The 25,781-nt window shown below is 47.4% G+C and overlaps 1 protein-coding gene across 1 annotated transcript in view; it reads left to right on the forward strand.

Moving 5' to 3' along the window:
• The window catches only part of LOC126516541 (whirlin-like), a 277,363-nt gene that overhangs the window by 138,855 nt on the left and 112,727 nt on the right, over nucleotides 1-25,781 (forward strand). The window contains exons 7-9 of the mRNA XM_055063788.1: nucleotides 1,336-1,521; nucleotides 4,362-4,521; nucleotides 19,768-20,205. Of these exons, the coding sequence (XP_054919763.1) occupies nucleotides 1,336-1,521; nucleotides 4,362-4,521; nucleotides 19,768-20,205 (784 nt within the window). The remainder of the gene's footprint in view (nucleotides 1-1,335; nucleotides 1,522-4,361; nucleotides 4,522-19,767; nucleotides 20,206-25,781) is intronic.

Below are 25,781 nucleotides of genomic sequence, written 5' to 3' on the forward strand. Positions count from 1 at the left end.
GCAAGCACATGCTTCTTCTTCCTTCTTATGTGTCGCTTTATATGTGCGTGTTCTAAGGCATCCCGATCTCGCTTCTAAAAGTAATTAGCTTCCCTTTGAGTTATCATAAATTGTTTCTTTCCTGATTTCGTATTTTCTTCTTAAGTAGTTACTCATGGCAGGTTTCTTTTCCATTGCCGCCACCCATGAGATTATTTCGGCCTCTCTGAGTTCCCGCTTGACGTTCTTTGTTGCTGTATTGCCCACCCTACACGCCGCATACTTGCTGGTAAGCTCCCTAGTTCTTTTCCTTCACTGTGAATCAATTTCTTTCCTTTATGGCCAGCAAAGGGTCCACCTACGCTACAAACATATATTGACACTTTAAGTAATACTTGACTTCCCTCAGTTACTGGACTTGAAACAATGAACTTGGTTACTGGAAAAGGCTTCCTCGTTATACGGGTATGCACTCGAAATAATACCGGTGCGTTGATGTCTACAGTGTCTCCAATTTGTAGTCGTCCTTTCTTGAGTTTATATTCAGGCATACTAAAGTATACTGTTCCACATTTCGTTACAAATGCATTAAAGCAAATTTTTATTTCCCTGGTAAATAAATTGGAATAGCCCTAAAACATCATGTTTCGAATCTTTCTAGTAGGATCTCAGTTAAATTACCTTCCTGGGCATATTATATGAAGTTGAACATGTTTATGACAGCAGAGTCAAGTAAGTAAAACGTTGACTTCCATTCAAGGTTGGCTGTAGGGAAAGTTTTTATTGTTCAGATTTCTCTGTCCCCTAATTATGCAAAAAGTAATCTCGGTACCCTTATGAAATAAATCTATTCTTTATGACTCTTCACGTTACCTTTATTAGTTGATGAAAGAACACAGGCCCGGATACCGGCTGCAGCTTTCCGGATTTCAAACGTGAAATGCAGACTGCATTGGAAAAATTTAAATGTTTGAGAGAAAGACATCAAACAAGGATGGGAAAGGTGGGGAGGCCAACGAGTCAAGCGTCGTGCTTGGTACCCTACACTGTGAATAACGGAAAGGGTGAATAGAAAGCGGGAAAGAGGGAAATGGTGAACACTGCGTGCATGTGGAAGGATGTGCCAGAGGACCATCAGCGGTCACTAAGGCCGGTGCATTTTAAGAATGGCCAAAGTGTACGAATAGCTTTTTTTAAGGCCACAGGCGGGTATGGCTAGGGTCCGATTATCTTGGACTCAAAAAAAAAAATGATCTCGAGTCCAGCCGGTTTAAAGTGGTCCTCGCAGACCTGCGTTGAAGAGAGTGTCGGCATACTGTGCGGACAGCTCACGAGCACCTGAATGCATTGTTTCAGGATGGTGGACCACCACGGTTACGGCAGTGTGCGCGGTGACGTGGAGCGACTAGAGTGCGGCCTGGCTGACCCGATGCCCTCGCGCGTAAGCCGCGGCAGCAGCCGGCGCCTCAGCCCTCGGCGCCAGACCAGCGAGGAGATCGAAGAGGCCCTGGACGCCAAGTGCGCGGAACTACTCTCGCCAAGGTGAGGAGGAGTCGCACGCACACACGAGCGACCTTCATGCACAGTAGAGCACCGAACAGCGTGCGCAGGAACGGACATTGCTCTTGTGTAGTGTTTGTTTCCATTGTTTTGAGTGAAGCGGACCGTTGCTTCTGGCGTACGAGTTCGGAGCTTGTATACGGCTCCGCTTTATCAGAACGAAGACAAAAAAGAAAGGAGGCAGGAGAAGTGTGCGCCGCGTAGACTACAGAAAGCTGGTGGCACCTTTGTAGTTTGAAAATGTGTTCACTGTGTGATTCGGCGCAAAACGCGTCGGCTGCGCAGGTCGGGGGTAGTTAAAGATCGCAGGCAGAGGCCTACATCTCACAGAGGACGGGAATTGAACGCGTGACCTCGTGCTTAGAGCACCTGCTCCCCCTTTTCAGTGCAACCCCATATCCCAACTGGCCCGTGGCGCGCTGCCTTTTTTTATTTTTGTTTTGTCTAGTCCTTTCCATGCGGGCAGTCACTTTCAGAGTGGCAGTCGTTGAAGCGAGTGTTGATTGTATAGGCGTATCTCACAACAAAATGCCCCGCACACAGAATCTCTCCATTCCCCCTCTTTTCACCGAAGGCTGGTATAGCTGTGGGGTATAGCTGGTATAGCTGTGGGGTTCTTGTTTTCTTTCATTCCACTGGAGTACTCGGCCTCCATTTGTAAACAATATCTTGGAAGCTGTGGCAGCGCGGACACTTTTAGCGTCACCTGCTGGAGACGTTGTCTCGAAATAGCGGCAGTTTCCAAGAGGCGCCTCTGTGCGATGCGTTTGAGCGTGCATGTGAAATGCCTCATGTGCATTTGCGCTCCGTTGTTCATAAAGTGCTTTTCTTTTTCTTGTTCACCAGACAGCGGCTCTATACTAAAGGCACTCGTCCAGTTGACGATGAAAAAAAGAAAATGCACTCCTCATTATAGTCCATTCCTGTACTTTCGCTCCCCTTCCCTCCTCTCCCGTGCAGAGCAGCAGACTAGAGTTCAACAGCTGAGGTCCACCAGCTCAGGTCTTTCCTGTCACTAAAATATATCTCTCTCTTCTCCCTTGTCGTTAAGTTGTTTCCATATCACAAGAAGCGCCTACACACCAGGTGTGTGCAGTTAGCTATCCTTTCTATTCGCCACGGTAACGTAGAGCCGCCATGTAAAGCTTCGGAACACTCTTGTGGGCCGAAGCTTATTTAAAAAAAGAGAAAAAAAAAAGGCAGCGCTGCCCCTTGCCAGCGCTAGCGTATCAGCTCTTTCGCTCTGTTTAGCTGACTATAAGCAATTGATGTCGTTCTAATGTTCGATATATGCTACAGCTATGCTTGACGGCCTCCGTGGGCTGCTTTGTGCTCCCCGCACGAACACGTACACCCCATCCTCTAAGATAAACAAATACATGGCCAGGCTGCGTAGAAAGACCCCAACACCGACGCATCAACGTGTTTGTTGCGCCATGTATACCACCAGCGGAGTATATAACTTTTCTTCTAAACAATTTACCACGGCCCAATAAAAGTTTTACTCACAAAACTATTTAATTTCTGGGCGGGAAAGCCAGTCTATAGTGACCGTGGAACTCAATACACGTGCGCGTTACTTCACTGACAATAAAGAGCCCCTACAACACGTATTCAGCGTTGCAAGTTAACTTGTTCATTCACTGGTAAGTGCTGTCATGTACATTAGAGCCACATTTTTCTTTCTACATGCAGCTAGGAGCTCCCAATTTCGCTCGAAAGGTTGCCCCTACCCTTCCATTAAAATTTCCTAACCCCGCCCCTCCGCTTTCCATCAAAAAAAAAAAAAAAAAAGGAAAACCATACTTTCACAACAGGAATAAGTGAAAGCTTACACAAAGTTTCTGCTTCTGAAGTGAGGATGTCTGCGTGTGAACGTAATTCCATTCATTAGTTGTTCCAGGTTTGTAAGAATTCAAGAAAATGCGTGTTCAATACAGCGGAATACCAACTTTATGAGCGTACCAGATTCAGAGAGCTACGTACGAATAAGTTAGCCCCGCAGAAAAGGATGACAAGCGGGCTTATGGTTATTCGCTCGATCTTGCGACAAGATGCGAATTATGGTCGGGGAAGAGAAAATTTCGTTTATGTTAGCCTAAGCTTGGCACGATGATGGTTGAAGCCGGCTGGTATCCTTTCCGATAAAAAAAGAAATAAAAGACTGAATGGACACGATAGCTTGGCAGCAGGAGAAATTTGATAACCGGTGACACCTTTCGTACTAGGAGCATTAAAAAAAACTTTTTTTATTATGTCTCTGGATAACATAACGAAACGCAATTGGCCGTGAAGTGAATTATAAACATTTTGAATAGATGATCTCAGTAAATTAACTTATTAAGCTAAACATAAAAATATGTTTAGGAGTGCCACGTGATGGCAAACCAGATGTCGTTGGTTTCACTTAGCTGCTATTAACCACGTTTCTTTTTTTTTTTAATCATTGGTTCAAGTTACATGAAACACCATTTATACATATAAGACATACGATGACTGCTCCATAAAGTTTTTCTATCACCTTCATTCTGAATTCTAGTGGTACACTTCCGGCGCGGAGAACACTTGAGCCGTAGTCGCGAACGTATTCCTATGTTCCCTTCTTCACGGGCCAATTGTCTGCCATTTCAGCGCACCCACAACCGCAGAGTACTCGCTGCGCCTTTTAGGGTGCAAAACTGGAGGGGAAGAAATGTGGTGTCTGGGAAAATCCTCGCTCGTTCGCTTTGAAGCGCTTGTGGTGGTCTGTATAGAGCAGCATGGCCAATAAATAAAGCCAAGTAGGCAAAAACTAGTGCAGCAGGGGTGCTTGTTCCGTGCAGCGCGCGCATCTCGTTGGCCTACTACCGGAATGAGTACGAGACACGTGCCATGACGGTGGATGCCCTGGTCGCGGTGCTGCTGGAGCTTCTGGACACGCCGCACAAGTACGCGCTGCTGGGTCACCTCAGAAACTCCATACGACCGGAGGACCTCGACAAGGTACGTTCGTGCGTGCGCGAGTGTTTATCGCTCAAACTGGCGGTGAACTCGGTCCCGATCCAAACCCAGAAACCATCTGGTGCGGTATCCGGCCTCATTCCGCGTTTTGGGCTATGCGTTGGCGACGACGGCATCTTCACCGAGGATCTTTTTTTAACTTGGCAATAAGCTTGGGAAAATGGCGCCGCCTAGCGTCTCGCCGCGGGCTCCGCCGTTATGTTGGAATCGGCGACCGGCTGCAGCGGGGCTCAGGTGTGCAAGGCGAGCCCTTCTACGAGCTGCATAATGGTACTTTATGGAGGGAAAAATAAGTTTCGTTTATCGCGACATCACGAAATGCGGATATTTCACTGCGCGCATTTATTTCCCTGGTGAGAGAAATGAATGCTCCGTATAGTGTATAAGGTAGCAACCGGAGTGTTAAGCAGTTAATTATTCACTTTCTACATAAATTCAGTATTGTGTGTGTTGCCATTGTTCTCTAAGTTTATATGAACGCAGGAAAAAAAGTGCTAATGCAGAGTATACAGATTCGCATGGTTAAATGAGCAGACTGCACGCTCACAGAGTGCACATCCCTCCTTTCCTCTCTTCGTGAAAACAGTTAAACAAACAAAAAGAACATACGAAGCTTCCGAAGTAAGCTTTAAGAGAATATGTAGAATATGTGTATCTGTGTTGTTCATGGTATGGGATAAAGGTACGACGCAGCCACTGCAAGCCTTCGTGTTCAGTCCTATTTGTGAAGGGAAGCTGTCGCAGTAGTGCAATCCTTTGACACGGCGTGTGAGCAAATGACGTTCAAATATATCACCATGATGACCTGCGCATGCATTCGTAGAACGTCGCTCTGCATATCTGCGCTAAAAGCGAAAAATATTTTTTTTATTGCGAAAGCAATACTGCTCCCACTTTCGGCCCATCGGTGGTCGTGGCGCCTCCTTACAAAGCTGCGCGTCACGTGACCGTGTGACGTTACGCCAGACCGAGAGACCCAGCTCGCGGCATCCATGGTGGAGGCGAAGCCTTGCGCGGTGCTGCTGTGGCGCTACCGAGAGAGGGCGCTGGCTGGTGTGACGTCACGCTAGGAGGATAAATGGGGCTACAGCTCGGCTCCTCGCAGTGGTCGGCGCGCTGCCTTGCGCTATGTCGGATGATGTATAGCCATAAGTTTAACAAAGGGCAACCATGTCCACACCATCAGCCGAACCAAGGCGCAGCCAAGGGTATTGCTTTCGCAATCTTCCAAGCTTAACCAAACTAAGCCTTCAACCAATTTTTTTTCTAGCACATCGCCAGGCACCACAGTGCCCACCGGTCGCGCATTCTGTAGGCATGAGCTCTTTTCTGCGCACACTGGCTATGCAGATACCGCAGATCTTCCAAATTAGTTTAGCGATGCTAACTAAATAATTCCTGCCACACACCCACCGGTGTTGGTCGCGAAGCCCTCGCGCTTCGTCTGCCACTTGTTTTACCTTTCGGATTGTTATTTGCGGAGCCCTGGCGCAGTGAATTCCCATTGATCTCGCAAAACCCGACTTTGCGAAATTAGGGTTCAAAGTTAAAGCTGATCTGATATGCTGCACGTGTTGTCAACACAGGGCAATGCAGGCACGTCAGCACCGAATTGCGCAAGCCAAAGAGGAAGTAAGCAGCTGGTCGGCGCGCACGGCGTGCTAGGCTGGAGGCAGTTTCTTCCTTTGTGTTAAAAGCTCTGAACACAGGAACGCTAATAACAGGCTTTTGGAAGACACCGGAACATTTTTGAAACATCGAGCAGTTAAAAGAGCGCCGCTTATCGCAGTTTCTCGTCTTGAGGTTTGTTGAAATATGTTTCGTTTAAGGATGCGAAATTTTTTATGCGGAATCGTCAAATTGCACATTGAGTGAATAAAGCCGGCGTCTGTCGTCAGTAGCAGTGAAACGGCAGGTAAATGCCCATTGTCTGCGACGCCACGTCACTAGAGCACCTCGAAGGAGCTTAGCGGGCGAGAAGGAACAGCTGCAGGCTGATAGCGCATCAGGTGTTGCGTGATGGTAGAGGGCAGCGCCACGACGCCACGTCACCCTCGCTCTCGGGCGCGTTCCTTGTCCGCGCAAGCTCTCGCCTGCGTTTTAATTATGCCTCGGTAAGGCCATATCAAAACGCTTTAAGCGTCTGAACGCGGTCACTTGCCCGCGAGGAGTTGATAGCTCGAAGGACCGCTCAGCGGCGTTAAACTGGACATTATTGCTTTCGGATTCACAACTAATAAGAAGTACTCATGTGTCCTCAGATTTTAAAGCGAAGCCTTCTTTGCCTCTTCCTTCGACTATCCCACTGCTGCTGCTGCTGCTGCTGTCTGGCACACAGCGTCGGTGAGTGGTTCAGAGCGTGTTCATACTTGACAGGAGCACAGCAGAGAGAAAACGCGACGCGAGAAACTCTTTTGGACTTTCGCACCGCGTCGAATGTGCACAATGCCCTCTGGAGCTCCCTGGGCATCAGCACTTTAGCTTCTTGACAGCTGTAATTATTCGTGACTCCCGGCAAAAGTACTGCAGAAATTGCAGCGCTTACCTTTCTACTACCCTGCAAGTACAGAGAGAAGCTAGATAGAATGACAGAGAGAATTGGTAGAACCGACGCAGTCGTGAAACGAGTGAATAACAGCCTTGCCACTCTTCGCTCGCGGTTCCCATACAAGTGAGGGAGGGGTGGGGGGGTACAGGGAGGAGGTGACTTCAGAAGGCAAGGAAACGCTACTATTATGGGCACGACAGCGGAAGCGGGCAAACGGGAGAAATTTAAATTCAACGTACGCTGCGATACGTTTCTGCTATTCCTGATAAATAAACACCATGCAAATTTGTCAAGCAGACAACTTACGCGCCTTGTCCCTTCCGTCCTTCCTTGTTTGCGCCAAGCGATCGTATGTATGGTCTACTCAGCAACTTACGCAGGGTGTGAAGAAGTAGAGCCGCATTATAACGCACCGTATGGTTTAGGCGACACAACGAAAGCGGTCACACGTCAAATCAACACTTCTGTGCCCACCGCGGTAGCTTTGCGTTTAGGGCATTGCTCGAGGTCGTGGGTTTGATCCCGACTGCGGCAGTCGCATTTCTACGCGGGCGAAATAAAAAAAACGCTCCTGCACTTGGATTTACGGACACGTTATGGGAGACCACGGTGTGATTCATAATCCGATTGCGGTTTTGGCACGTAGAGCCCCATAATCCAAAAAGTTTAAGACTTCTGCCATGGTGGGATGCGCCATGTGAGGCAATGACAATGCTCAACAATCTCAGAGGTTATGAAATATGGCGCACAACAACGCCTCCAGCAAACACCTCTCCCGGTGTGTTCTGTACACCACGCAGACAAACAGCAGTGATGCACGCAAAGTAACGTTCAACATCAACTCACCACTCCTGTGTTAGACTAAACGTTGAAGAATTGAAACATCCTCCTTCAACAGCACCACTAAATATTATTAGTCGAAGCAAACAGCGCAGAAACCTTCGCTTGCATCGATTCCCGCAGTGCGTGGGATCCGCGTAATTTTTTTGAAGTGCTTCGTCTTTTCGGGATTATCTGTTGCGCAGCGCGCTTGTCAGTAACATTAGAAACTTCCTATTCAACAGCATCAGCATGTATACCGGCTGCATTATGGTATAGAATCCCCCGAAGTTGATAATTCTCCATGCCGGAAGTGGCGTGATGCGAAAATACAGTGCTTCTGCGAACGGGGGCGACTGTTCGGCTTAGGACAAAAAAAAAAGAACGTTACACACTAGCTTTACATAAATGCTGCGGGGTTGTCCTTCGTATGCCATCAGGAATACAAGAAAACGCTCTCTATACGGTATTTGTCAGCGTAGAGATAGAGAATTTAAAAAAACTCCCAAATAAACGGGACCTACTGCCAGCTGTTTTCGTGTCGACAGGCACGGCTTTGCTTTCCGGCTACGCGACGTTCGTATGCGATCTTCACGCTTTTCGCAGTCCTGTTCGTGGCGGCCAGGCGCAGCCACTGAAGTGACACGCCCCGCTCCTCTATTGTCCCCGATGTGGTCGAGGAAGTCTGCGTCTCGCGTGTATAAAAGAACGAAAGAAAAAAAAAAAAGTAGACACTCCCGAAGCTCGCGAAATGCTCTGGAAATTCGAAGTCTAGAGAGAGAGAGCAGCCCAAATATGCTCAATGTCTCGATGGCTCTGTGGAAAAAATCCACGTACCACCGACGGGTTGTCAGCGGCTGCAGCAGCGTCGCTACGCAGGCGAATTTCTTTTTTCTGCTTTTTTTAAGCGATGATTCCTCTTCGTGAACATTATATTTTTCTCTCATGGTCGTCTTAGGCAAGCACAACTCGAAACCATTGGGCTTGCGTAGTATTCTCCATTCGCCCTCTAAATCTTGCTGATAATTCACAATTAGCAATGGCATCTCCAACATCCTACACGGAAAATAAACCTGCTGTTTTTTTTTTCTTACTTCCAAGGCGTTATAGCCAGAAGATGTGGTAAATGGGGCCTGCTCATTGTCACGACTCAGCATCGATGCGTTAGCTCCTCCTGAGTAGTGGCATAAGGGGGTGGAGTCTGGTGCCTGGCTTTCGCCAATTACCGTCGTGAACGAGACAAAGGCCAGATGAAATCAAGCAAAGACAGTCATTTAATGTGATTGCTCAGCAACAAAAGAAACTGGCGTTATTAAGTATAGTGGATATGAATATGTTAGAGGGAAACAGTAAAGTGCCGATTCAAAAGAACAGGTGTAACTAAGTTAAACAATTACTATGTGCAATCGCAACATGAACAATGAACATCAGTTCAAACTAGATTCCTAAACAGTAATCGAGAAGGCAAATATTTAGAGTCCACAGTCCACAGAATCAAAAACGACATACAGTCAACCGGGTGCGCCGGCAGTCCGTCCCAACGGATGCGGCCCGTAAGTGACCCTCGAAGTCGACGCCTCGACGTCGGCGGCTGGCTTCCACGGCGGCTGGCGGTGTTCGGTGTCGGGGCGTGATGTCGGCAGCTTATTTGCCCGGGAGTTGCTCGGCGTTCGTTTATCGTCCCCGGAGCAGACTGGTGAAGTGTAGGATCGGCGTGTTTTTATAAACCTCTCGACGCGCCGGCGTTCACCTCTTGTCGTCCCGACATGGATCGCACACGCGCACACTGGTTCTCGCCGTAGTTCAGGCTCCACTGGCGGTCACCTTCACCGGCAGTCAATTTAATCACACACAAAAGAATAGCTGCGGATGAAGACGGCTTCACGTAGGCCGGGCTTGCTTCCACCGTGGTTTAGACTTTGCTAGCGGTCACCTTCACTGGCAAGCAATCTAATAACCCACAAAACAACAGCCACGGATGCACCCAGCCTCACTTAGCCCGGGTGTGTAGCCACCAAGGTTTCAATCCTACCAGCGGTCACCTTCTCCAGCGAACAAATGAATCATACACATTACAGCAGTCACGAACACACATAGCTCAACGTGCTCTGGATGTACCCAAGATCACGTTCTCCCCGTTTGCGAAACTGTGCGGCACGTAGGCTTGCGGCCCACTCTTAAAGAAGCGATGCTTAATAGGCGAGTATACATAGGATGCGGGGGCGGAGAATTGAAGAAATAACGCGACTTTTGTGACACTCATTTGGTGCAATATTTCTTATTCAGTTTTCACAATAGCGCGTATAGGCACTTGCGCTAAAACTTTGCACGCTAGAAGCAGTAGACAGCGGAGCAAAAAACGTACAGCCTAGCAAGTGGCAAGCACAATTGGAAACACATGAAGCACATTCGCCTTGTAACAGCTACGATCACTTATCACGATGCAAGATCGAGAGAGAGAGAGAGAGAAATGCAAAGGAAAGACAGGGAGGTTAACCAGAGATTAAGGGTGTCCGATATCTGAATATACCCAAGTGTCAATGCTCCGCATTACTGTGGATATTTTGCAAACCATATCACAAGTGCGAACCTTCCCGCGCTTGAGTTCGCAAAAGCTCGGCGTGCAATGCACAGAGAGGCGAGCGAGCAAGAGATTGCTTCATGTCGTTTGGAATATATTTCCTTTTCTTCGCATCCCTTTAGCCGACAGTGCCAGCGATACTGGGCCGGTAGTGGTAGCCGTAATTACCTACAATAATTACTAGAGGGAACGCGGACGCTGCGATAGAGGCACCCTCAATTTCCCTGCCCCACCCATTGTCAAGCAATATCGATGCCTAGGAGTATACATAAACAAAGGAAAGACCTAGTCAAGCATGTCTCCAGACATTCTATGAATGAAGTGGAAGCAGAATGCATCCACAATGAAACGCAGGGCACTTTGGTGCTACACTAAATAAGAGATGGTGCGAGGAATATAGAAACCAGTAACTGCACTAGTGCTAACGCTCGAAAATGCCATTCATTGCTTAAAATTAGGCATCTAGTCGGAGTTGAAAGTTAACCAGAGATCAGTCGGCCGATTGGCTATGGCTGCTCACGATAAAACCACAAATGAGGCAGTGAATGGTGACATGGGCTGGGCCTCTTTTGAAGTCAGAAGCAAGAGGAAAATTAGTTTTGAAGAAAGACTCAGGAATAGGGATGACAATAAATGGGTGCTTAAAGTGTAGAAATATCTGTACCTCAGATGCGTGGGCACAAAATGGAGGAAAAGGTCAAGAAAGTGGGTAACCAAGTATAGGGTGATTGAAAGTGTAAACAGACAGCCAGAAGTCATCAGAAAGAAAGCGAGAGAAACAGAGACAGTGGATTGGATGCAAAGAATGGAAACAAAAAGGACCATGGAGATGCACAAGAGTAGCAAGAAAAATAAAGGAAAATCTATACGATAATACAAAGGGCAGTGCCTTGCTATTGTGGCTCGAGCTGGTTGCTAAGGGCAAAAACATACCAGAGCAAATATGCATAACAGAATAAGGCTTGTGTCTGCTGCAGCGAAAATTCGGAAACAAATCAGCACGTCCTCATGGAATGTGAAGGTATTCTCCCAGCGAGACCCGTAGGTAGTGTCCACCTTTCAGAAGCGCTGGGATTCAAGGTGGATTGCAGCATTAACCGGTCAGCAGTCGAGATATGTAAGAGCCGTTTAGAGCGTTGGTAGGGAAAAAAGCAGGAAAGAGATTGATAGAACCGGAGCCATAGCAGGGATACGTTGCCTTCATCACACAAACCAGACGACCCAAATGGCTCAACACACTCGAAAACTTAGGCAGTGATCACTAGATATTAAACATAACACTACAGACTGGACGCCTACGCAGGCAGATCGGCACAGCTGAACTCACTGACTGGTGAAAAATAAGGGAAGCCTAAGAACAGGACGCCGACACAATCACGAACCTGCTAGACTGGTGCGACAACCTCCGTCGACATAAGCAATACCACACAAAGGAAATCGCCAGAACGTAAGAGACCCCAGAGGCAGATCCCCACTTACTACACCTGTGGGATGCCAAACGGGGCCTCACCCGCCGCTGCAAAACACAGAAGAACAACAGGAAACTGAAGACACGCATAGCACAAATAACAGCGGAAGCAGAAGAATGTGCCATGCAACTCGCCTCGGCGAACTGGCATAGATTCTGCGACTCCTTCGTTGGCACCTTGGATACGGCAAAGACGTGTCACATCCTCAAAACCATCCTGGACCCCACCAAAACCAAAGGAGAAGGACACAGGGCTCTGGAACAGTTACTACACACCTACCAAGCCTGCCAACAAGACCTCGACGCCATCAAGACCAAGTGCTATGGAGATCCCGCTCCCACACAACCATGTACAACACCCTACACAGGACAACCCAACCCACTAATGGACGAACCTACCACAGAAAACGAAATGAGAGCGGTCATCGCAGCCACCACTCGTAACACAGCGGTGGGCACAGACCACATCACGAACTCCATGACCAGAAACGTGAGCGACAAATCCATCTTCGCGCTCACGGCCTTTCTCAACCAACACTGGGAACAAGGTACGGTGCCGGCGACGTGGAAAGTCGTTCGAATAACGATGATCCCCAAACCGGGCAAGAAATTGGTAATTGAAAACCTCAGACCCATCTCGCTCACGTCCTGCCTCGGCAAGGTGTACGGAAAAATTATAAACACGAGACTACAGAGACACTTGGGAGACAACAAACACCTGCCGGACACCATGTTCGGTTTCCACGCAGGCCTGTCCACAGAAGACGTGCTACTCCAAATCAAGGAAGAAGTCCTCACCACTGTTCCCCGCAGTGGCGAACACGTCCTCCCAGCAATCGACATCAAAGGGGCTTTCGACAACGTCAGCCGCCAAGGAATCCTAGAAGGGCTGGCCAACAGCAACTGCGGGGAGCGAACGTAATTATGTCCAGAGCTTCTTGAGCCACCGCACGGTGGAGCTGAATATGGGGGAGATCCATACTCCAGTGTACCACCCTCTCAACAAGGGCACACTACAAGGTGCTGTCATCTCACCCACGCTGTTCAACGTCGCCATGATCGGCCTTGCAAGCAAACTGCAGGGCGTAGAAAGTCTTCGGCACGCAATCTACGCAGACGACATAACACTCTGGACCACAACAGGGTTCCTCATTGAAAAAGAAGAGCAGCTGCAAATTTCAGCGCACCTCATCCAAGAATACGTCAGCCAACGGCGACTGCAATGCTCCCCCGAGGAATCTGGGCTCCTACGAGTCTGGCGTGGCCGGGGTAATCACACAGTCCCCACAGACCCTACAAGAAAACTCGAGGTACACCTCAACGGGGGCCTCATACCAGAGAAGCCATTGCTCAAGGTGCTGGGCATGCGGCTGCAGCGGGCCAAACAGTGGGCCACACACACCCTTAAATCCTCAAAACCAGTGTCAAGGCGATATCACGCATGAACTCCCGTGTAACATCCATGAACAGAGGCATGAAGGAAGTGGACACCTTCCGACTGGTCAGAAGCCTGGTGGTGAGCAGAATCACATACAGCCTGCCCTACTACCATCTCTCACAGTCCGAGACGAAGCAGGCCGACACGCTCTTGAGCTTGGCTTTCAAGACCGCTCTCCGCCTGCCGATGAGTAAATCGACTGAAAAATTATTGGCGCTAGGGTTACACAACACCCTCAGCTAACTGACAGAAACCCTTTACGTCTCGCAACAACAAATATTTGCGCAAACTCGCACGGGCCGGTAGACCCTACAAACTTTGAGCTTCCAAGCTATAACAACACGAACCGAAGAAACCTGCTCGATACCTCGTCACGTCCAGGACAGGTATGACGTTGCTACAATACCACGCAACATGAGCCCTAACCTGCACTCTCGCAGGAGGAGAGCATGGGCCCAGTACATGGAGAAAGCATTCTGGTTCCATATCGGGGCCCCGTTTTACGTACGCCGCCATGTATGGGACGAAGAACAGGGGCACAGTGGCAGTGGTATGCGACCGACGAGGACAAGTTACCTCCGCTGCATCGATCCGCCCCTGCACGATCACGGAAGCCGAAGAGCTGGCCATCGCGTTAGCCATCAGCGAAGGCCAACATGCAAACAAACCACTGACGATCCTCACGGATTCCCAGCAGGCCTGCCTCAACTTCCTACATCGAAGAATCGGAAGACCTACTGCACAAGTCCTAGCACTAATACTCAAGGAGGGAGTCGCTTGCAATATCCACCACCCCATCTAAATCTAAAGACAGAGTATGCCGCTGCCTGGCGTAAGCTTCAGACAGGCACTCGCATACATCGCTTACACTCCACAGCCTACAGGGACGAATGCCCGTGGTGCGGGGCCACACCAACCCTATTCCATATTGCGTGGGAGTTCACGCTACACAACATAGAACACCCCGACGCGAACACCACGAGGGAGCAATGGGAGGCATTGATGTCCAGCTTGGCCGTCGACGACCAGCTCAAGCTGATAAAGAGAGCTGAGAAGATGGCAAGAGCCAGCGGAGCACTGGACTAAGGGCCCCGACCATTAGCGCTTATTCCGATTATTATTTTATAAGGTTTATCTATCTATCTATCTATCTATCTATCTATCTATCTATCTATCTATCTATCTATCTATCTATCTATCTATCTATCTATCTATCTATCTATCTATCTATCTATCTATATATCTATCTATCTATCTATCCGTTGCTGTACAAAGTAGGTTTAGAAATTATATGATAGAGGGAAGAAATTAATGAGATGTAGGCGAAATTCTAGATTGACAAGCATGTATAGATTACCTGATCAGCTCAAACAGGCTAGGTGCCTTTTGGTGACTACCCCGTTTCAAAGCGGAGTCCACTAAATCATCATTATCATTTCCCTGGTGCGCGCCAAAGGCTGTCCTTAAAGAAACAGATGGTGATAGTCTGAAAATGTTACATGCTCACCCTACATCTGCAATTGATGGGGCCATAATACAGACGCTACAACACTCACACAGTATTAGCAATCTGGCAAAGCAAGTGCGCTTTCTCTGAAATGCTAGAAAGCAAACAAAAATAGCCGAGATATAAAGCAGACGTAACGCTCACGGCGAGGCAAAAGCTGTATAGCGAGAGCTAAGAAATGCAAGCATGAATGACAGGTCGCAGCACTTGCGGGCGAAGTTTCTCTTTAGTGAAAACATAACTGGGGTAATATACGTAAGCCCGATAGCCTTACAGTCAACCTCATCACTACAGGAAACCCGGATACATTAAATTATTGCCTGCATCAAACAGCGGCAACATGGCCTTCCGACTATAAAGGAGCCAATGACATGCGCGAATCTGCTTTGCATCTACTGATACATTTATGTATCAAACTAAACGCGCAGAGCTACTTTCAGTACAGTGCGCTACTGACCTGGCGCGCCTCAGAGTGAAACAGAGCATTTTTTATTAAACAAGCCGAGTGTTTAGCCGGTGCATATTCACCTGCATGCTACGCTGTTGAAGACGGGACGAATGGAAAGAAGCAAAGATTTGCAGAAGAATAGAAAATATATGGTTGAGGCCTAGGGAATCTTTCAATATTCAGTGCAAATCATAATTTTTTTTTCAAGTTTTCCAATCTTATTTACCAGACAATACGCCGGATGGTCCGCTGGGCTGAAATCCGTGAAAACGGCTTGACAGGGCCCATGTTACCGTCACGTGGCAGCAGATGTACAAGGTGCATGCGTTCAGATCACAGATACACCGTGACATAGACAAAATGTAAACAAGCAAATTACGACACACAATACAATATATTAATGAATCACGCAACTGCGCTTAAAATAACAATACATGCGTTAATGCATACAATACTTCATACAGCATATTTATCAATCACAGAAGTACACTGTAAACGTCGCAAAAGAATAACAATAATTTGCAAACCGCACAGTGAATATCAGTTTTCGACAGTTAATCCTTTTCTAGGACATAACGAAGCAAAAATATGAGCGTGACTGTTTTTTTCTCCCACTGGTTGCATTTACATATGTGTTTAGTGCTGGTGGGACGTTGTATGGCGGGCGGGGGGTGGAATGAGCGGGACATAGTTTGGTACTGATAAGTTGTACAAGACCGAGGTACACACCATATATTCCTTGTATGTAGTATAACAACACGACGCTCTAGACATGATCAGGCTGTAATGAAGTTCAAGGGTTCTCTGTTTGAAATGTGGTGTGTTCAACAGACGAAATGGGCAAATGTTGCCAATCTGTATTCTATCAAACTCTTCAGACGCTTTGCACGTGGTTATAAAACGTTCAATGCTTCCAATGTTTCGGGTGTTTTCTTTCTTTTTTTTCTAAAGAATTTTATTTGTTTTTTTTTTCTTTTTTTTGCGGCCCAAATAAACGTACAATAGCTTAAATGCGCGTTAACCAACGCGTAATATATTCGAAGCCTGGCCCTGAGCGGCAGAAGATTACGGCAGCGAGACACAACTTGGGTTAGCGATGAAATTCTATTATATAGGTGTGAGCTTCTCAACTTAGCTTCGGTGTAAAACCCAAGTATTTTATGCGCATCAACAATATCTATTCCCTGTGAATCAAGAATGAAAGGCTGGTGAGTAGTGTGAGCTTTGTTTATAGCACGAAATATAACAGCTCTAGTTTTATTTGGATTCATTTTATTTGGATATCAATTCATTTCTGACCACGAGGAAATCTCGGAAAGTATGTCGTTAGCGTTGCATATTGTGATGCAACCTAATATCAAAGTTAAGTATTTCTTAATTATCTGCGCATATTTTGTATTTAATGGTTGTTCATACTTTAACAAGACCATTTATATGAACATTTACCATGAGGGGCTCCAGAATACTCTCTTAGGGGGCACTGCAGCCGGGAGGCAAGAACGACGACCTACATCTGGCATATATCTTAGGTATATAGGCATAGATATACAAATACCACGAACACCATTTGATTCTAGTTCGTGCAAAGTAAGACTGTGGCCAATGGAATCAAATGCCTTGCTGAAACCTAAAAAAAATACTGTGTGAATTTATTTCTGTTTTTTGCCTCTTTTTTGTTTTTCAATGTTGTGAACTATACTTTCATTCGATGTCAGCAATAGAGTTGCAGTAGACCTGCTGCTTATAAAGCCGGATTGTGCACCTTCAAAATATTAAGTTTATGAAAACTGCATCATGTGAAGAAATATGATTTTTTAAAGGCCCTTAGAGAAGACAGGGAGGACAGAAAAATGCACGTAATTAGTTTCTGTGCTACGATCTGCACCTTTAACAATGACTGACCCTCTAGCTCTTTTCATAGCTTCTGGGAAAACACCACATTCGAGAATCAAGTTAAATGGATATGCAAGACCTTCAATGATTAAGTGTAAAACACGCTTTATTATCGAAATCGGCAAAATTATCGACATAGTGGTCCCCGTATTCTCAAGCAATTCTCGACTCGAAGCTCTTCCTCCACTCTACTAAATTGAGCTCAGAGCAGCTCCTCGTCTGAAGGAGACACTCCACTTCTCAAGAATTGCCATGCAGTGTCAATGAAGCGTGGATACTACTTCTTTGGAGAGGCGGCGCTTCCATCTGTCTTCTTGAGTCGAGGTAGGGGGCTGAGCGGTAGAACGTTTTGAAATACGGAAGCAAGTGGCGATGAAAGCTAGGTGATGAAAACTTGAGATGAAGAGGTTGTGTCACAATTATGGAACAATCCTATTGAGTCCGATGAATACAAACAAGAAGTCGAGGGCTTTGCGCTGATTCGATGGCCAAGGCCAGAGACCGAGCATGCGCTTCATAGTCAAGAGGCCTTGGTCGAGCTTTTCGGTGTTCATCGGGTATCGGTATGAGGGATCGCAAATACTTTTCAATGCAAGTTACGCAATTTTCGCTGATACCTGGCTCTCGGCGTCCGGTCTGTCAGAAATCAATTACGCCTGAAGATTGTCGTCAATAGCTGAATGCAAAGATCGAGCCATGGCATCCTTTATTCGAAAATTATTTGTTTCGGTATCCTTTTATATTTAGTTCTTATAACTGCTCACTTCGTTCAGCCGTCACCGTCGGTAAAATTAAAGAGGGCATTTCGCGTTTCGAACGTTTTCAGGCATCTTCCTACGTGCGCTTATATCACGCCACCCAGTGCAGGTGCACTTTACACGGAGTGCTCGGAACATGTTTCAGTTATACATGGCCCTTCCATGGCAGCACCAAATTTGAAAGTTGTAACCCGTTGCATCGCGTTAGATCGTGCATTTGTTTCTCTCTATTTTTTTTTATTTGTTCTCCCCTTCTGTCAATGTTTATCCTCCTTACGCCTTTCCTCAAGCACAAGGTGGCCAGCCGGTATTTATGCACTGAGTAACATCCCTGTCATTCCCTCTCTTTTTTCCTCCTCCTTTTTCATGGCAGTCTCTGCGGGAACAAGGATCGAGCCCAATTCGCACCTAACGTTACCGGATTTGTTATAATCAAATTACCGGTATTTCGACCTATTATGTGCTATCGTTTAGATTCGATGCCTCCAATCTCGACGTATTACGTGCATTTAAAATGCGATTATCGTTACAGGCGTTCACACTAGCCCTTCCCCGGGAACATAATATTTGATTTCACATATTGGTCGTCCTCGTCCCGACCGCCTAATAATAGCGCTTTCTAGTGACCGAACAGCAGCACCGGCAAGTGTTCGAAAAGTGCCCTCGGAGGTCACCACTGAAGTGGGGGCGAGCACGCGCTAGTGCACGTTTCGAGCAGTCTGAAGTCAGTGTTCGTATTCGCACAATGGAAAGCGCCATATGACTTTTCATGTGAGCAAGATGTGCTTTATTAGGCTCTAGTTTTCCTATGCTTGCTGAGCCGACAAATAAATCTCAGGCGCTGCCGGGACTGTACACTCCAAAGCTTTATAATTCATGCATACCTGGTTGTGCACTTCTTACCGTAGTCATAATCCTCTCTCGTGTTATAGTTTTTCGGTAGTAATTTCGAAAGTAATTCCCGATTAGTTTTTTTGCCCGCTTTCTGGATAAACCGAAAACATGTCCGCCTCTCTGTCGGTTCCTAAAACATGTTGTTTTTATTAAGTGGTGGAACTTGGGAGTATATGTCAACGAAGAGCTGCGCCTACCCCCCTGAAAAGAGAGAAAACAAAAGCAAGAGAGAAGACGGAGATATTAACAAGGAATAAGTCTGGTCGGATACAATGAAAAGTAATCTCAAGTGGCTAAGTAATTTGAGGACAGAAAAACAACAAAAGACGCAAAAGAAAACTTTATATTATGGGAGTGTTGCATAATGTGACTGACTCGCTAATTAATTAAGCAGTCAGGATGCATAAACTTTATTGAAAGGGGGAAGGGTAAAGGCGGACGTGACTGAGGGATTGGGCTCAAGTAAGGCCCTGGGCCTGCTTGGCCTTCGCCGCCCAGTCCACCAGTTCAAGCTGTCGGTCGACGTCCCCGGAACTGGGCCAGGCTGCTTGAAGGACACACAACCACGGTTACGTCAAATTAAAAGTTTTGTACCCTGTTGTGGACAATGAAAGCAAAACGAACACGACAAAACGCGTGCAAACGCCTTTCAAACTCCTACTGTGAAAGAAAATTAGGCGTCCTCGATAATTATTAGAGAGTACCCCAAATATTTCACTGGCGCTCAATCTTTCAGCAACAACGTAGTGTAACTAGCTCCGCCCATGCCGACAGGCTCACTAGGGCTTTGGCCATGGTGAACCATACGTTTCCAAGTTGCCTCGAGACGCCGTGTATATATACCGAAGACGCTGCTTGTCTCGCACGCTTGCAGTTTGACGAGCTGCTGTACCGGCGAGAGGTCCAGGCGGCGCGCTCCAAAGAAACGCAGCAGCAGGTGCAGATCCAGCTCCAGCAGCAGCAGCAGCAACAACAACAACAACAACAACAGCAACAACAACAGCAGCAGCAGCAGCAGCAGCTCCAGCACCAGCAACAGCAGCAACAACAGCAGCAGCAGCAACAGCAGCAGCAGTCGGTTGTGGTGGAAGGTGCCTGCGGGGGCGCTGAGCTGCCCAGCGAGGACAGCGGAGTCGACCTGGCCAGTGGGGGTGGCGGAGGCGGCGGCGGTCTCCAGCAGGGCGGAGGCAGCCGGCGACGCAGACCACCGTTCCGGCGGCACAGTAGCGGCGGTGAGTCCGGCGACAAACAGCTGGCCGTCGAGGACCGCCGCTGGAGCAGCGTCAGCGAGCCACCCATGGACCCGGACGTGGTACGTCACTTCCTTTATTGGCACAGCACCTCGTCATCCGGTTCCGCTGTTCGACGCGGTGGGCACGAAGCGTCGTGCAATTGTTGCCTTTCTGCAGTCTATTTGCGGTAACTTCGCTAGTTACATCGTGCTTTCCGGATATAGTGAGGCAACTGCTCGTTACCCTGTAACTACTGGGGCAATTTCGCTGGTAATGTCGTCATGCTGGTGACTGCTCGTGTCCGCGGACACGAGGAATCACCGGCATCAGATGGGCTTGACAAGTGTCATTGGTAAAGCGTATAGTTAGCGCCTGACAGCTACAACTCACCTCGCAGCAGACTGCTTTGAAATATGATAGCCTCAAATGTTACGAGCGGCCGCATGCCCAGGCGAATGTCTTGTGCACTTATGCGCGTGTCCAACTTCAAATGGCAAGCTATTTAAAAACTCATCTTTTAGTATCTCGAAAAGTTGAGCTCCTGTTTTTGCGCCGCAGGGAGGCAGAATGCAATAAGAACTGTCTGTGTGGGCAAATTGCGCTGATATGTCACGAGTATATACGAGATACTCAAGGAACTGGCTTCATCCACTTCGACATATATCTCTGCTGGGAAGCAACGGAGTATCCACCCGAAAGTCGCAAGAAGTTTAAAAAAGGGAAAAAAGGCATACGGTTTCTTCGGAACGAAAGCCTCGGAGTTAAAGTAGAATTTTGGTTGCTTCAGGTATCGCAATCCCCACCACAGACTTTCCCGGCCAGTCACTCTAACAACTGGGATGAAGAGGAAGCTAGCATATGGTATGATGAGAGCAAACTAATCGATAACTTGAACAAGTATACATGACGCAGTACCAGCCACGCTATAGTGAGCGGAACCGACATAATCTGTTGATTTGTTAGAACTCTTCGTAATGTCCTGGACCTGAAAACCCGAGAGAGAGAAAAAAAATGTGACGTCACAACACCTAAAATTTTGTCAGACCTTAAGAGGCTGACCTATACGAACTTCTTTGTGAATCTCGCCACATAACACTAGTGGATGCATTTCAATGACCTCCCAGCGGCTCCGCGTCGTCGACAAATATTCTACCCTTTAGAGAGGGTGCTTGAGACTCTGAGTTTCGGCGATACGTTTATACACAACTCGTTGCTTAAAGAATTATTAGGTATTGCGTGTTGTGTTTAATGAAAAAAAAACATGGGACATTTTTTGTTGACCTTCATGAAGATAACTTCACATAGCCGGCTGTCCTTGAAGCTATTGATGTTAAAACTCTATGTGCGCTTTGTCCTTAATGACACAATGATAACGCGGTTGTCACCTGAACAGTGTAGCACGCACTCAGCCAGGATAGTATTTTTCATGTTTACTTATATCTCGCATCTCGTACGATCACGAACAAATCTAGGGCAGCTTCCTAAGCATGAGATATTGACCTAAAGCCGTGTTCCGAGATGTGTCGGCAATTCCATTATCTGCGCGGTCCCATATTTCTCGCGGGTCACGTATTTTATTTTTTTAACCAGAAGTCGTGTGCTTAGGAAGCTTTATACTTTCTAAGAGGAGTGCACAACTTGCACCCGGAAACTGGGGGCATATGACCTAAACATAAAAAATAACCCTACGATTATCAATACTCAAATTAGCAGCATGTGGTGAGGACAGACAGGCACCGATATACATGACGTGAGTTCTGGCCATACCCGCGCATCTTAAATTCAGCGCGAAGAGCTGTCACACTGACTAAGCACTAATGGACTCAAATAATTTTTTCTATGCAAAAGTACACTGTCACCGTAAATTGAAACGCCGATGCAAAAGAAAAATATTCCCAGCAGCTCATCGACGCCGTAGTCCCTTAGTTCAATTTCTTATCGCTGCGTAGCCGTTCGAAAATTGTGGCCTAGTCACATGATCATTTACCCCAAGGTGATATACCCAAAGAAAATATGCCAACTCCATGCGTACTCTCCAGAGTAGTGAAGTAAGAGCGTGTTTTGGATATTTTTGACTGTGCCTTTCAGCTGAAAATGACTGCGCATCAATACCTGGGAGCCGAATAGCCAATTACTCGCGTTCGGGCTGGTGTTTTCGAGGACTGCGACACAGATGCGCCAATAGCACTGTTGCTCTGCTGAACCCGATTATATGAAGACTCTTAGACGCTACTGCTCTATTTATGGAACGTTATAAAAAATTATTCTTCCCGTATTGTTTAGTCGGGTGGCGTAACAATTAATGCATTACGAACTTTGTGTTACGCACCTTCCTCCGTATTCTAGAACGTGCGCCACTAAAACACGCCACCTCGACTCAAGAAGGTAGATAGCAGCGACACCCCTCGACAGAACGAGTCACTCCGCTTCATGATCATCCACGGCGATTCTTGTGAAGTGTAGCGTCCTCACCAGTCGGGGGATGGTGCTGTGGTCAAATCGGTGAAGTGGAGGAGGAGCTTCGAGTCGAGGATCGAGGAACGAAAAGTAGGGAAATGACGAAAAATGGAGACGTACAAAAGCACAGTTAGCAATAGGGGATCAGAAAATTTGGGAGCGGGAGTTCATAGTGTTTATTTTTTAATTTTTTTTATTGTTTAATCTATGTAGGACATTAGGCAGTATAATAGCAAGAGCTTGGCGGCGCAACCCACCGCCCCATTCCAAAGGGGACGCTCATAACATCCATCCACCATCCATCCCTTTGAAAACGCGGGTTAGCTATTATTGCGTTGCGGACGCCTGTCGCGTGGCTCCGCCACCCCTCAGGCGTGCGTAACGCAAAGCATGCCTCGGTGCTCCTCAAGAGCACAAGTTCCATCGGAGACTATACTTCATTCATTTTTGTATATGTGATGGTTTCTTATATTACGTTACGTTAGACTACATTTATCTATAGATATTTTTAATATATAAATAGGTTGAGGGGAGAGTGGCACAACGATGCTGTCGCGTGCATGGTAACGTCAAAAAGTGGAGGCTTCAGATTTGTTTCAAAACCAGGAAACTTAGAACATGCGTCTGGCGACTAGTTCCGCGTCTGTTAAAATTGTTTACACTACCAAAACAACATGTATGATGGTGTCCTTGCAGCATTATTTTGTAAGAACTCGCACTAGGACACTGAGTTACATCGAATGACGTAACAAGGACGGGTCGCTATATTTCGTAGAAATTTGGACAAGACAGCGTTCGCTCAACGTGTGCCAGTTTAAATTCTCATCTTTATTTCATTGATACGTACCAGAAAGAAATAATGGAAGCAGTATAATACCCAACAAGCAGAACAAGCTCTGGCTATTTTATTTCGACGAGATTTATTTGCGCATATAAAACTGTTTTAGGTCGTCACATTCACAGGCCGAAGTTATGCGCCTGCACTTTATCCCACCGCACTTCAGACAATGGCGTTTTCGAAGATTCCGCCAGCGTGAATACAAGAAGCCCGAGCTCTAAAATAAATTAAACAAGAAGAGTACGCCGAACACGCGTACACATGCACGAACAGCCAAAATTAGCGGTTTGGGGACGGAGACCGTGGGCAGTGCACAAGCCAGTGGTTTAGAAAGGGATCATGAGAGTGATTATGCTGACATCCCGTACGGAGTATTTCCTCGCCAAAAACATCTCCTCTGTGCGTGCGTGTGTGCGCGTGTGTGTGCGTGCGCGTATCATCACCGCCAAGGTGCCACAGGAAATGCTGAATGGCCCCGTTGAGCCCATCACAGTGGGTTTCACTCGAATCTGACCAAAAAAAAAAAAAAAAGAGCAATGCTGCCACAATAAGGTGAAAATATTCGCTGCAAGACGACGCACAGTCGACCAAAAAAGTTTACGGACCAAGAGATCTGACACAAAGCTGAATATCTCCTCAGTCTCAAAACACAGCCTGGTATTCCCATTTTTAGCCTTTTGTGGCATATGCGAACAACACTGTGATGCACAATTTTACTAGCTGCTTGTAAAGGCTGTACGTATATTTTGAGTTTACTGAGATCTCGTGGTCCGTAAACTTTTTTGGTCGACTGTACATGAGCAAGCCCTTGGTACGACGCATTACCTTCGACGGGCACTTGCCGCTGCATTCGTAAGTTGTCACTGACCATAGGTAGCGCCACAGGAAACTCAGTTTCTCGTGCAATTCGCCATCGACGTTTCCGAAGGTCAGCTAGGCTCGAGTGCGCTACTCCCACCGCAATCAGTGAAGTGACGCGCGCGCAATACGTGACTTCCGGCGTACTACAATGCCACTCGATGAGCCAACAGGGCAGCACACATACGACGATCTTCTTTCGCTTCCTCTCCTCCTGGAGCGGAGATTCACGCCGAGTCACGTGTGCGCTTCACGTGTTGCGGAACATCGTCCTGGCGCAGCTTGGCCATCTCCCGGGCACGAGGCAGGCTGCCAAGACTGTGCGATTGAAGGGTTGATTACGTAACAGAAACAGTCTCGAACATAGCTGCCGGCAGACGCGGTGCCCATCGGCAAAGTGGTGCTGACGCTTCTTCCGCCCTCTCTTCCTTTTCTGGCGTTTTATTTTCTCGCGTTTTTATTGCCCCACGTGCGGCCGTGTGTGCACGCGGGCGTAAATTGAGGGCCCGCGCGCACGTCGGACGGGGCCCCGCGGCATGCCTCGGCCGGCGTCCATGCTCTGTCTGCGAGCACAAAACTGTGTCGCGCTCCACTTGGAAGGGCCTTCCAATTAGTGGCAGCGCGCTGCCGCCGCCCTAAACCCGTAATCCACTTTTTATAGCCCCCCCCCCCCCCGTACACACACACACACGCACATGCGCCGCAAATTGCAAAACAGCCGGCGCAAGGTTATAAGCTTATATACACGCGAGCGAACGAACCTATCGCGCCGGCCGCTTACGCAATTACGGGCTCGCTCAGCCCTTTTCTTCCTCTGTTGCGGTTGCATCGAACCTCGTTTACGGTTGTTTGTTGTTGATGATGTTGTTGATGATGATAACGCTGCTTCTGCTTTTGCTGCGCGCCGTCCTGCTCGTGTATTTGTTTTGCGGCTACACTCTCGATACGAGCCTCGTGTTATCTTCTTTTTACCTTTCTTTTTCCTTTTTTGTGTGCGTATATTTGTGTGTGGGCGTAAATCGCGCTTCATGCATTCACTCTGAATTAATCTTGATGTGACAGCGTTAAACGTTGTCTTTGCATTTGCTTAGTTTACCTTTGACGCTGATCTTCGCGCCTTTTACGCAGATTTTATGTGTCCACCTTCTTTTCTGTTGCGCGTACTTTCCAGTCCAGCGTTTGTACGTGCCAGGCGTTATTTCGATCAGCCTACGTAAACTGTCGGTCTAACGCACGTCGTATCGGGGAAGCGGTGCGGCGCGAATGATCGCAATAGAGATAGGCGCTAACTTGCCAGGCAGACTTTATTTTCTTGTCAGTGTTAGTCAGGTAACTGGATTACTCGGACTATCCGCAGTGTCTGTATCTAACGGAAAACTAAATAAGTGAGGCTTCACTGCCTCCTGGGCAAGCCCCATTTCACGTAGCAGTGGCTTATCAAGGAATACTATAGGTATCGATTATACTGCACGCCGATGTTGCTACTGATACGTGAATTTGCGC

This window comes from Dermacentor andersoni, chromosome 1, assembly GCF_023375885.2.
Source record: "Dermacentor andersoni chromosome 1, qqDerAnde1_hic_scaffold, whole genome shotgun sequence".
Classification (NCBI taxonomy): Eukaryota; Metazoa; Arthropoda; class Arachnida; order Ixodida; family Ixodidae; genus Dermacentor; species Dermacentor andersoni.